Source organism: Sebastes umbrosus, chromosome 19, assembly GCF_015220745.1.
Source record: "Sebastes umbrosus isolate fSebUmb1 chromosome 19, fSebUmb1.pri, whole genome shotgun sequence".
NCBI lineage: Eukaryota > Metazoa > Chordata > Actinopteri > Perciformes > Sebastidae > Sebastes > Sebastes umbrosus.
The window spans coordinates 760,087-772,896 of record NC_051287.1 but is presented as its reverse complement, the minus strand read 5'-3'; the positions used below and the strand labels follow the sequence as shown (position 1 = coordinate 772,896).

The 12,810-nt window shown below is 41.9% G+C and overlaps 1 protein-coding gene across 1 annotated transcript; it reads left to right on the top strand.

Annotated features, from left to right (window-relative positions):
- The first annotated feature begins 972 nt into the window (after nucleotides 1–972).
- Nucleotides 973–11,705, top strand: ugcg (UDP-glucose ceramide glucosyltransferase). Its single transcript, XM_037751813.1, has 10 exons — nucleotides 973–1,070; nucleotides 4,423–4,567; nucleotides 6,043–6,145; nucleotides 6,294–6,395; nucleotides 6,515–6,627; nucleotides 6,864–7,042; nucleotides 7,131–7,217; nucleotides 8,771–8,878; nucleotides 8,976–9,054; nucleotides 10,209–11,705. Exons 1-10 carry the CDS (start codon nucleotides 973–975, stop codon nucleotides 10,377–10,379), a joined length of 1,185 nt encoding a protein of 394 aa, XP_037607741.1. The 3' UTR covers nucleotides 10,380–11,705.
- Nucleotides 11,706–12,810: the final 1,105 nt, after the last annotated feature.

Genomic DNA, 12,810 nt, shown 5'->3' with positions numbered 1-12,810 from the left:
AAGAATCAATATGTTTACCAATTCTATCACTACCAATACGTCTACCAATTCTACCAATAAGTCTACCAATATGTCTATCAATTCTATCAATACGTCTACCAACACGTCTACCAATTCTACCAATAAGTCTACCAATATGTCTACCAATAAATCTACCAATAAGTCTACCAATAAATCTACTAATTCTACCAATAAATCTACCTATAAGTTTACCAATAATTCTACCAATAGGTCTACCAATATGTCTATCAGTACACCTACCCATTCTACCAATAAGTCTACCAACAGGTCTACCAATTCTACCAATAAGTCTACCAATACGTCTACCTAGTCTACCAATAGCCCCATCAGTGATGTGGTGGAAACTCTGTTCCATGGAACACCAGATTAAATGATAGTAATAATAGTTCCTCTGACTCACCTGTGTGGGCGGAGCATATCAGGTAACTTCATCACACCTCCGGCTCAGGTGATTTCCTGAGCAACAGGTTCGTCATGCAGCTCTGTCAGATTTCCTTCCAAGAAATGACAACTCATACTCTCTCACGGAGTTCAATTTAACAATGTAACAGTGAAACATCCAGTTTACTGTCCGGAGCGACCAACAGTTCAAACACGGCTTTTATTCTGAAGGACAGCGGAAGTGGTTTGTTTGCTGTTGCTACCCGCCCCCGCCCCCCCCGGTAGGTCAGCTGACCGTCGGCCGGTCTGGTGACTGATTGTCAAACCGCCGCAGCTCCACCGAACCCAACCGTGACCCGGACCCCCGTTACCCGTTACCCCGGTACCGGGCCTCCTGATCCGGACTGCCGCTCCGCCCCGCCCCGCTGCCCGCTGGAGGCTCCGCTCCGAGGCTCCGAGGCTCTGAGGCTGGGCAGCTGGTCCGTTCTCCCGGAGCCTGAGTGACCCGCAGCCGGCCCGCCGCCTCCAGAGGACCGGAGGACCGGAGGACCGGAGGACCGGAGGAGCGTCATGGCTCTGCTGGAGCTCTGCATGCAGGGACTCGCCCTGTTCGGCTTCATCCTGTTCGGCGTCCTCTGGATGATGCACCTGATGTCCATCATCTATGTGTGAGTCCACTGAGCTAAGATATGCTAGGCTAGGCTAGGCTAGGCTAACCCCAGCTAGCATGTCCATCATCTATGTATGAGTCCACTTGGCTAGGCTAGGCTAGGCTAGGCTAGGCTAGGCTAGGCTAGGCTAAGCTAGGCTAGACTAGCTGAGCTGCTCCTGTTTCCTGTTTCTGTGTTTATTTTAACTTCTTTGTTATTTTCGAGATGAAACACAAACAGAAGACATGTTGAGTTCCTCTGCGGGTTCTGAATGTGTGACAGCAGATAAAACCTCCGGTTCTGGAGGTTCTGTTGGGCGGGTTCCTGCTAACAGAGCTAACTGAGCTAACCGGCTAGCTCTGCTAGCTCGTTCCGCTCACTGGAGCTCTATATATATCTATATTAGATATAGATATATATATATATATACCTATATATATCTATATATAGATATGTGTGTGTGTGTGTGTGTATATATTAGATATAGACACATAGTAGCACTCGATCCCGTACAGTTCTACATGTTAAGGTTTAGAATGGCTTTAGTCCACTAACGGTGCAAACAGAGCAACAGAAAGTGTTATTGGAATGAATAGATAGTAATTGTAGATTAAAGAACTCTGTCCTAGATGTACTTATAGTTTGGTAGTGAGTCGTTTGTGTGTGTTTGGTGCAGTGGAGGTTTGGCAGGATACATGTTGTTGGGCAACATGGGTTCTTCCAGTAACTCTTTCTCAGTTGGTCCGGTAAGTGTGACTCATTTACTGCTTTAAATGAACTTTCTATCACATTTTAACACACATGATGTGGGTTTGAGATGTTGAATTACACAAACAGAACCTGGAAAGACATGAAAATGGATTTGGTTGTATAGACTGAATTAATGCTTTAATTACCAGATATGACCTGAGATTCCTGGACAGCTCCTGAAAGGTCATTGACCTTTTGGCAGAATGAGAGAATCAGAATTCATCTTGTCGCTGTCTGTCTGTCTGTCTGTCTGTTTGTTAAGCTGCACAGAAAAACCCACTTATTTCTGTTAAACATAACATTTCCTTTGTTTAGACTGTAATTCTCTGGGGGACTTTAAAAGATTACAGGATTTTCTGAAGTATCCAGAACGTTTAACGACCCTCCAGATCTGCTGACTCTGTTACTGGGAAGCAGATTTAATAAAACTCCTTTGAGTCTGAGAATTAAAATACTAATGAAAATATGTAAACGTTGAGTTTTTAAGCACATTCTCCCACAGATACAAACATGTTTTATAGAGCTGTTGAAGTTCTAAGAATATAACTATCACGTGTTTGGTCGGGTCTTTTTCAGCCTGTTTTCACACTTAATACAAATAAACCAGAAGCTCGTTGATAAAAACCAACCGGTCAGAAAGAAAACAGAAAACATCCGGTCAGTTTTCCTACCTTCAGTATGTTCGCGTTGCACAATGTTAGATACACTTGGGAGGCTCCCTCGAGACATAAGACGTCAATATCACTGTTACCAATTCATTTTCAAATGTAATAACTTTAAACTATCCTGATTGTCTAAAGCCATTTTTTGTTCCTTATACATCAATTATTCACTAAGAGGCTCTGATCAGATCCTCTTACAGAAGTTGGTAAAAAGCCTGATTGTTACGGGCTCCTTCTCATTAGAACAAGTTACACTTAAATATTAGTTCTGTCATTATACTCTTTATATAAAAATGTTTTGATTTCTCATCTAAAATTATGACGGAGTAGTATTAAAAAAAATAATCTGAGATTTAATAAAGTAAAAATATTATGAGAATAAAGTCATAAGTTTAAGAGAATAAAAATCGTAATATTATGAGAATAAAGTGATAATATTATAAAGTAGTAATTGTACGTGTTATTTTAGAGGGTAAATAGTGTGAAAATGAGGAACGTGGAGCATCTTGTGAAGTTCTGCTTTAGTTTCGGTTTCACTAATAACCAAATGGTTCATCTTCTGGCTCATCAGCAGCACATTTTCATCAGGATCAGGACCTGGAAGAGATTGTGAAAGAAACTGAGTTTATTCAGAAGAAAGAATCACACGTACCTGACGGAGGAAATGACTCTTTAGAGGAGGAGGAAATGACTCTTTTCCTTGTAAAGTTACGACATTATTCTCGTAATAGTACTACTTTTTTTTTCTTGAAATAGTATGACTTCATTCTCAGATTTGTATTCCTTCAATGTGTCCGTAATACTCTGTCGTATTAAATAGACCGCCAATGCTTTCAGTAAGGCTGTCACTGTTCCCCTCTGTATTTAAGGATTGGTCATTGATTGAGTCTACGGTTGTACTCCTTCCTATTTTAATATTATTATTATTTTACTTATTGTCCCATAGTTATTTAGTTTATTTATTTAGTACTGTTCTGTTGTGTTTGTTGGGACCCTGTTGAAAACGAGATGATGCATCTCAACAGGTTTATCCTGTTATATATAATAATGTCCTCTGATGCAATGTGAACGCCAGCCAGGCGACAGCCAATCACGTTCATCTTAACACCCACAGAAACACACAGTTGTTTCCTGTTGGCTCTGTGAGAGGAGCGACAATCACTTCCTGTTATTTCACAGTCTGTCGTTTGATTAATCTGCTGTATGGCTGCCATATACAGTATATATATAGATGTATATATCTATATCTATACATAGATATAGATATATACATCTATATATATATATATACTGTATATCTCTCTCTATCTCAGTCTGTGGCTGCATTTAATAATTATTTTCATTATTGATTAATCTGCCGATTATTTTTCACAATGAATTATTTTTTTCCTAAAATTATGGAGGACGAAACCTGTCAATTAAAGAATAAATTAATAAAAGACTTGATAAATAAATGTCATTAAATGTAGCAAAAAATTATATTAAAAATAAATGTAGCCATTAATTGATAAAATGTGACATAAATTTATATTTCTGTTTTATTTATCTTTCTATTATTCCCTTATTTATTTACTCTTCTGTTTAAATTTCCCTTTTATTTATTTCTGTATTTATTTTTTTTATTTTTAAATGTATATATTTATTTTTGCGTTTATTTTTATTTAGTCATCTATATTTGAATTTATTTATTAATTTATTTTTGCGTATCTTTTTATTTGTTTTATACTTATTTTTAAATGCATGTATTTCTGTATTTAGTATACAGTGATATTGTAACGGTCTCTGATGGTTCCACTCTGTCACGGTGTAAATGATCACATCCTTCAATCACAATATACATCCTGTGTTTCACTGAAACACAATCAATCAGACCAAGAACGTTTCTTGCTTTCCTGATGTAGTTGCTGCTGACCCCTGACCCCTGACCTCTGACCTTTCTGTGTCTCGGTCCCTTTCAGGCGTCTCCACCACCACAAGAAAAGGTCGGAGGTCAAACAGCCGTTTGTGACGCTGGCAGGAGTTTCTCTGCTGAAGCCGCTGAAGGGCGTCGACCCGAACCTGATCTCCAACCTGGAGACCTTTTTTACTCTGGATTACCCCAAGGTGACATTGACTACCCCCCCACTGTAGTTGTCCAAACTAATAGGGATGCACCGATTCCCGATACTGCTATCAGTATCAGGTCCGATACTGTGCTCATGTACTCGTACTCGCAAAACGGCTCCGATACCACTTTACGGCGGCGTGACGTTAACCTCTCGTCACCATCTTCGGGTCCTATCCTTCTCTTTATAGATCCATCGTCCTATCACACGCTCCACCCTCCCCGACGGTGCGGGCGAGACGGGCCGGTGGTGAACCCGACCCTCACTTTCATTGGGCCACGGGGTTTTGCTTGCACCCTCTGACCTGCGCGTGCGAGTGATCCGTGTTTCAAGACGGGTCGGGTGGGTTGCAGACATCGCCGCAGACCCCTGGCGCCTTTTACGTGGGTGGAGCCCTGCCCCTGAGGACAGTCCGCCCCGGTCGACAGTCACACCGGGAGCAGGGGGGCCCCGTCCCTCCGCGGCGGGGAGTGTTGAATCTGGAAATCTCAGGCCTTGGGCCTAGACGGCTGAGATCACAGCTCAATGTTATTCAATGTTCAATTCTAATAGTGTCAGAAAGTCAACACAGGTTACTCAAATGAATCACTTGATGCTGTACAAGTATGTTGCAAGAAAAATAGAGTTTTATTGTGTTTTAAAAATCAGAAGACAAAACACAATCAAAACCGAGCCGATCCGGAACACGACTGACCGCTAGCTTAACATCATATGGGTATATACTTGAAACAAGGACACATCCTTCTTATCTTGTAATCATGAAATTTACATTCTCCACTTCTACTGGTCGCCGTCAAACTAGCCTACAAATCAGCATAAATTCGTCCTCCTCTGCCATCCGTTAAGTTAGAGATGTCCTTTTTTGGGCCTCTTGGGGTGGCATCTTTTTCTACACAGCTATGATGCGACTTGAAGTTCGTTTGCGTTACGTCATTAGAGCTGTGAGTTACAGCGGCCAGTGTGAGTATTACAGCACTGGGGTCTATACAGCTGCACTAGGAATATATGCTGTTTCAATAAAAACAAAGTTATAGGATTAATACTTTTATCGTTGTTTATCACATTTTTATATAGTTAAAAGGGATTACTTCTTCAGGAGCGAGGGCGCAGCGAGCACTTTGTCCACGGCCCCGGGAAGCACCTTCACCCCGAGCCTTTCCAAGCCGACCTAGAGCCGGTGGCGGCGCACCGCCTCGTATGCGGGACTCCCCAGCCTGCCGTGTGTCGCTCATACCCTCCAGCTGGCTGTTAACGAGGCTCTTTAGGCTCAGAGAAGTACTCGTATCGGTACTCGGTATCGGTACTTGGTATCGGAGAGTACCCACATGTAAGAACTTGTACTCGGTCAGATAAACGGTGGTATCGGTGCATCCCTACAAACTACCATCGATGGCCCAAAGCTACAAACCAGCTGAACCTGGGGTGTTTCCAGGCGTTGATTTGTACTGTAATTTGAACATGTTTGTGTTTCAGTATGAGATCCTGCTGTGCGTTCAGGACCAAGATGATCCAGCTGTTGACGTCTGTAAAAAGTTGTTGGGCAAATATCCCAACGTAGACGCTCGATTATTCATCGGTGAGAAAAGACTCATTCAACGTACTGTATCCCGTATCGGGTTTAATCTGTGGTCATGTCCTCTGGTAGTATCTAACCACATCTAACTCACTTCCTTTAGTCCTTAGACAGCAGCTAATGTTAGCGTGGGGTGTTCTTTGGTTTTCAGGGGGGAAGAAAGTTGGAATCAACCCCAAGATCAACAACCTGATGCCGGGCTATGAAGGAGCCAAATACGGCCTGGTCTGGATCTGTGACAGCGGCATCAGAGGTCCGGACAGTCGGGTTTAGTTTTCACCAACATACAAACTGTAGACGCTGAGAGCTGGTCACTGAGAATACTAACTGTGTGTGTGTGTGTGTGTGTGTGTGTGTGTGTGTGTGTGTCAGTGAAACCCGACACCCTGACAGATCTGACCAATCAGATGACAGAGAAGGTGGGATTGGTCCACGGGTTGCCATACGTCGCAGACCGCCAAGGCTTCGCCGCCACACTGGAGCAGGTAAGGCTAACAAGCTATCATCATGCTAAGTCTGGTTTCCATTTAGCGAGCAGATACCAACGCTAATGTGTGAAATGATGTGTTTAAATGCTATTTAGCACTAGCCTCTAAAGCTAATGTCTCAGTGCTATGTATTCTATTTTAAAATGACATCTTCTATATTATTATTAGTTATTTTATAGTGTTTATTCTCTGTTTGATAATGCTAACAGATGCTAATGCTAACGTGTTGTCAGGTGTATTTCGGGACGTCCCACCCTCGCTCCTACATCTCGGCTAACGTGACGGGGATAAAGTGTGTGACGGGGATGTCGTGTCTGATGAGGAAGGACGTGTTGGATCAAGCCGGCGGATTGGTCGCCTTCGCTCAGTACATCGCCGAGGATTACTTCATGGCTAAAGCCATCGCCGACAGGTTAGCACGTTAGCATTAGCACCCGTTGAGTTGTGCGTTTATTCTAAAGTGAAATAAAAACGGATCGTTTGTTGCCATCTCTCCTCAGAGGCTGGAAGTTCTCCATGGCGACGCAGGTGGCGCTGCAGAATTCTGGGTCGTACTCTATCGGCCAGTTCCAGTCCCGCATGATCAGGTGACCTCATATCTCTTCATCTGATTGGCTGTTTATTATTCATGTTGAAGGGTTCAGGGCTGTCAATCAATCTGTTCTAAATGAACCTTAAAGGGAGATTAGTCCAGTATTTAATCCTCTTATCAACATGGGAGTGGACAAATATGCTGCTTTATGTAAATGTATGTATATATTTATTACTGTAAATCAATGAACAACACAAAACAATAACAGATATTGATCCAGAAACCCTCACAGGTACTGCATTTAGCATAAACAATATGCTCCAATCATAACATGGCAAACTGCAGCCCAACAGGCAACAACAGCTGTCAGTGTGTCAGTGTGCTGACTTGACTATGACTTGCCCCAAACTGCATGTGATGATCATAAAGTGGGCATGTCTGTAAAGGGGAGACTCGTGGGTACCCATAGAACCCATTTACATTCACACATCTGGAGGTCAGAGGTCAAGGGGCCCCTTTGAACATGGACATGACAGTTTTTCCTCTCCAACATTTAGTGTTAGTTTGCAGCGTTATTTAACCTCCTTCATGACCAGCTAGTCTGACCTGGTTGGTACCGAAGGATTCATCAGGTTTTATAGTTTCACATGACTACCAGTATCTGACTTTGCTTCTTTCTTCTCTGACTTTTTTTTCCAAACATTTTTCCAACTTTTTTGTTTTTTTCTTAACACTTTCCCAACTTTTTTTCCCCCAACATTTTCCCTACTGTTTTTTTTTTCCAACATTTTTCCGAATTTTTTTTTTTCCAACATTTTTCCGAATTTTTTCCCCCAACATTTTCCCGAATTTTTTCCCCCAACATTTTCCCGAATTTTTTCCCCCAACATTTTCCCGAATTTTTTCCCCCAACATTTTCCTGACTTTTTTTTTTCAACATTTTTCCGACTTTTTTTTCCCCAACATTTTTATGACTTTTTTTTTCTCCCAACTAATTTTTCTCCGACTAATTTTTTTTCCCAACATTTTTCCCACTTTTTTTTTTTTTTCAACATTTTTTTTGCCAATTTTCAGACTTTTTTTAAAGACATTTTTCTGGCTTTTCAGACATTTTTGGAGCGTTATTTAACCCCCTTCATGACCAGCTAGTCTGACATGGTTGGTACCGATGGATTCATCAGGTTCTACAGTTTCAGATGATTCCAGGATCTTCTCTCTAACTTTAAAACTGAGCCGCTACGACCTCTGAAAGATCGAATGCGTTAAAGGAATTGGAGTTGTAAAACGATTTTGCGTTATTAACTTTGACAGTCCTAAAATATATATTTCAAATTATGATGTCATATATTTGTGGAGTTTTTATGTGATTATATCTTAACAGTATTGTGATGGCCTAAATGTTCGTGTGAAAATGATTTGTGTATAAATTCTAATATTTGTTATAGTTATAGTTATTCCTCCAGATTGACGTGTTATTTCTGTTAGATGACTGTATTAATTTGAATGTGGTGATTAAATGTATTATTATTTTGTTAAGATATAGTTCTCTTGTGTATCTGTGAGAGTTAATATTAATAATATTAATAAAGTTGTGTTTGACGTGTTCAGGTGGACGAAGCTGAGGATCAACATGCTTCCCGGCACCGTGCTGGAGCCCGTCTCCGAGTGCTTCCTGGCCAGCCTCATCATCGGCTGGGCCGCTCATTACGTGTTCAGGTACGCCACCGGACGCCTGCTGCTGCTCTGTGATTGGCTGTCAGACAGCTTAGAGAGCGGGGCAGTGTAAAGATAATGTATTGTGTGTGTGTTGCAGGTGGGACATGATGGTGTTCTTCATGTGTCACTGTCTCGCCTGGTTCATCTCTGATTACATCCAGCTGACGGGTGTTCAGGTACTCGCACACAATTACATGCTTTTATTTTGAAAGGACGACTTTCAAGCAAAATGATTATTAATTAAATTATGAACACAAACATTTACCTGCTTGACACTTACATTTATTTTAGACTATTATTTTGTAAGGGTGTCTTCAAGGGTGGTTTTTTCACCTCCTCGCCGCCGCCGTCGCCGCGTTTTTCAGGTCATCCGCCCGTCCGTCCGTCCAGGACCGTTTTAGTGAACGTGCTATCTCAGGAGCGCCGGCAGGGAATTTCTTCAAATTTGGCACCAACGTCCACCTGGACTCCAGGATGAACGGATTAGAACTGTTTGGTCAAAGGTCAAAGGTCACCGTGACGTCCATCCGTCCCAGGAGTCTCAGGAGTCGTGTTACATTGGGCACAAACGTCTTCTCGGCTTCAAGGACGAACGGATTAGAACAGTTTGGTCGAAGGTCACCGTGACCTCACAAAACACGTTTTTGTCCGTAACTCAAGAATTCATCCGCTAATTAATAAATTAATAAATTAATAACGATTTCACAAGAACGTCTGACAGGAAAAAATGATGAAGTGAGTAAACTGCCCGGTTACGTCTAGTTGTACTTTATAAACATGATATTTTATATCTGTGTACCATAACATATATTTATATATTTATATTTGGGTTTTATAAAGTTTATAAAATAAAGAGAAAAAAATCGAAAATTAAATTAAAAACAAGAAAATATTCAAAATTACATATAATATATATATATATATATATAAAGTTATAATTGTGTTATATTCTCAAATATGTAAAATTACATAAAAAAACAAACAACATTAAAAACAAAAATAAGAAAGAAATACAATTGTGTATATATATATATATAAAATATATATAGTATACTGTATATACAAATTACATAAGAAATAAATAGGAAAAGGTTAAATAAAGGTTATAAATGTGTTATATTTTAGACTGTGACTGATAAATAGAATAAAATACTAAAATTAAATTAAAAACTAAAAATACATTAAAAACAAAGAATTATATAATAAATAAATAAATAAATATAAGAAACAAATATAAAAGTGTTAAATAAAAAGTTGTAAATGTGTCATATTGTCAGACGGTGACTGATTGGTTATTGATTGGTTATTGATGGATGACATCATCCTGCAGGGCGGCCCGCTGTGCTTCTCCAAGCTGGACTTCGCGGTGGCGTGGTTCATCAGGGAGTCGATGGCGGTGCAGATCTTCCTCTCGGCTCTGTGGGACCCGACCATCAGCTGGAGGACCGGACGCTACCGGCTGCGCTGCGGCGGCACCGCCGAGGAGATCCTCGACGTGTAGTTACCACGGCAACCGGATGCACACCTTCCTCCTCCTCCTCCTCCTCCTCTTCATCGTGATCGCGGAGAGGAAGAGGAGGAGGAAGAAGAAGAGGAAGAGGAGGAGACGAGAGGAAGAGACTGATGTTTATTTGTTTTTGATTTTTTTATGAGAAAAACTGAAGAATGTGTGTTTGTTGCGTGTGTATGTGTGTCTGTGTGTGTGTGTGTGTGTGTGTGTGTGTGTGTGTGTGTGTGTGTGTGTGTGTGTGTGTGTTTTTAACTATTTATGTTCCTTTTGGTGCTAAACTAAATGATGCCAGAAGAAGCCAATGAGAGCACCGGATAGATGAGACGGGGGGAGGGGGGAAGGGGCATCGCACTGAGTCGTCTGATCTTTGATCAGAGAAAATCAATCAACCAATCAGGAGAGAGGAGGCAGAATCCTCTCTCCTGATTGGCTTCTGAGAGTTTCATGAAGTTTTATATGGAAGTTAAAATAAGTGCAGATGAAAGAGAGACGTTTAGTCTCCACTGAGTACTTTCTGTTATGAATAGATGGTGTTGAGATATTGAATGTGAGCGTTGCTGCGGTGCTGATTCACCGTAACGTTTCCATAACGTTCCCTCAGAACCTCTACTGATGGTCTCAGTGCTAGAACAGTATTCAGTGGCGGTTGAAGTCCTCCGTCAGGTCTTCAGTCCTCCGTCAGGTCTTCTGTTCACTTATTTGCTTTCAGAGTTTTTGCAATGAGAAAATAATTATTATTTATTATATCAGATTTTTGGCCAAAAAACAAAAGAGGCGACAAATCTTTAATCTTTGACGCGTTGACAGAGAAAAACCAACCGGAGACGTTTTCTTGAGTTTGAGACGTCCATGATGACGACAGCCGGGTTTGGACCTTCTGACGGGTTTCAGGAACGTCTCTGATCGCTCAAACGCAGAACTCACACGGAGAACCAGAGGTGTTCTGATACCGGCTTTCTCCTTCCTGATACTACGGATGTGACGCTGAGGAAACGTTCCCACCGCTTAATAAACTGGTGACATCACCGCTGTTACCGACCACAGCGGACGTTTTACAGGACAAGATGGCGGTCGACATGTGTAGCGAGCTGACTGATCTTTACCGTCGGGTGGCGGTGTGTCCGGTCTCTCCGGTGGAGCTTTCGACGCATTTCAGACTGAGTACAAGCACTTACATTTGAGTACTCTCCGATACGAGTACTTCTCTGTGCCTAAAGACCCTCGTTAACAGCCAGCTGGAGGGTGAGAGCGACACACGGCAGGCTGGGGAGTCCCGCATACGAGGCGGTGCGCCGCCACCGGCTCTAGGGCGGCTTGGAAAGGCTCGGGGGGGAAGGTGGCTCGCGGCCACAGCTTTACAGCGCTCCCTGCCCGGACCTCGCTGCACCGTGGACAAAGGGCTCGCTGCGTCCTCTCCCTGCCGGGGAGGGACGGGGCTCCCTGCTCCCGCTGCGACTGTCGACCGTCTGTCCTCAGTGAGCCCCGACCATGTCGTGCCGCGGCCCACGTAAAAGGCTCCAGGGGTCTGTGGCGATGTCGACAACCCACCCGACCCGTCTTCAAACACGGACCAAGGAGTCTAACATACGCGCGAGTCAGAGGGTGTAAGAAAAACCCCGTGGCGTGATGAAAGTGAGGGCTGGCGCGCGTTTCTAAATGAGAACCAAACGTTGGTCTCCGATCGTTCCTCTGATGAAGAGAAACCAGACGAGTGTCTCAGTTCTGGTTCAGAATGTGAATCATCTCCTGATTATTAGATTAATGTCAGTAATCATAACAAGAAGATGTCTCAGTTAGTTTCCTCTGTTCTTCAGTTTGACGGAGGATCAGTCAGCCGACGAGGAGAGAGAATGAACTCCAATCTGTTCGGATCGTTTTTGTCTTAAAAAGAACAAAACGGTTTCATTTTGCAGAAGACGACTGCGTTTACTAAAATAACTATAACTGTCTTCTGCTTCTCATAATTACAAAATTAGTTATCAAGTAAATATAAAACAATATATAATATGATAACGACGTCTTTATTATGAAATCATCACACAAAGAGAAAACGGAACCTTTTAACAAACAAACTAAAGTTTAACTTTATTAAATCGGTGTTATAATTATTAGGGCTGTCAATCCTTAAAATATGAAATCACACAATTTTTAATCTGTTCTAAATGAACCTTAAAGGGAGATTTAAAATCCTCTTATCAACATGGAAGTGGACAAATATGCTGCTTTATGTAAATGTATGTATATTTATTATAGTAAATCAGTTTATCCTCTCCAACATTTAGTGTCAGTTCAGAGCGTTATTTAACTCCTTCATGACCAGCTAGTCTGACCTGGTTGGTACCGATGGATTCATCAGGTTTATAGTTTACTATGATACCAGGATCTTCACTCTAGCTTTACAACTGAGCCGCTACAACCTAAA

Coding starts and splice junctions, on each gene's coding strand:
- ugcg (XM_037751813.1), top strand. CDS start 973: ATGGCTCTGCTGGAGCTCTGCATGCAGGGACTCGCCCTGTTCGGCTTC. Junction 4,568..6,042: donor TTACTCTGGATTACCCCAAG/GTGACATTGACT, acceptor TTTGTGTTTCAG/TATGAGATCCTGCTGTGCGT. Junction 6,146..6,293: donor AGACGCTCGATTATTCATCG/GTGAGAAAAGAC, acceptor TTTGGTTTTCAG/GGGGGAAGAAAGTTGGAATC.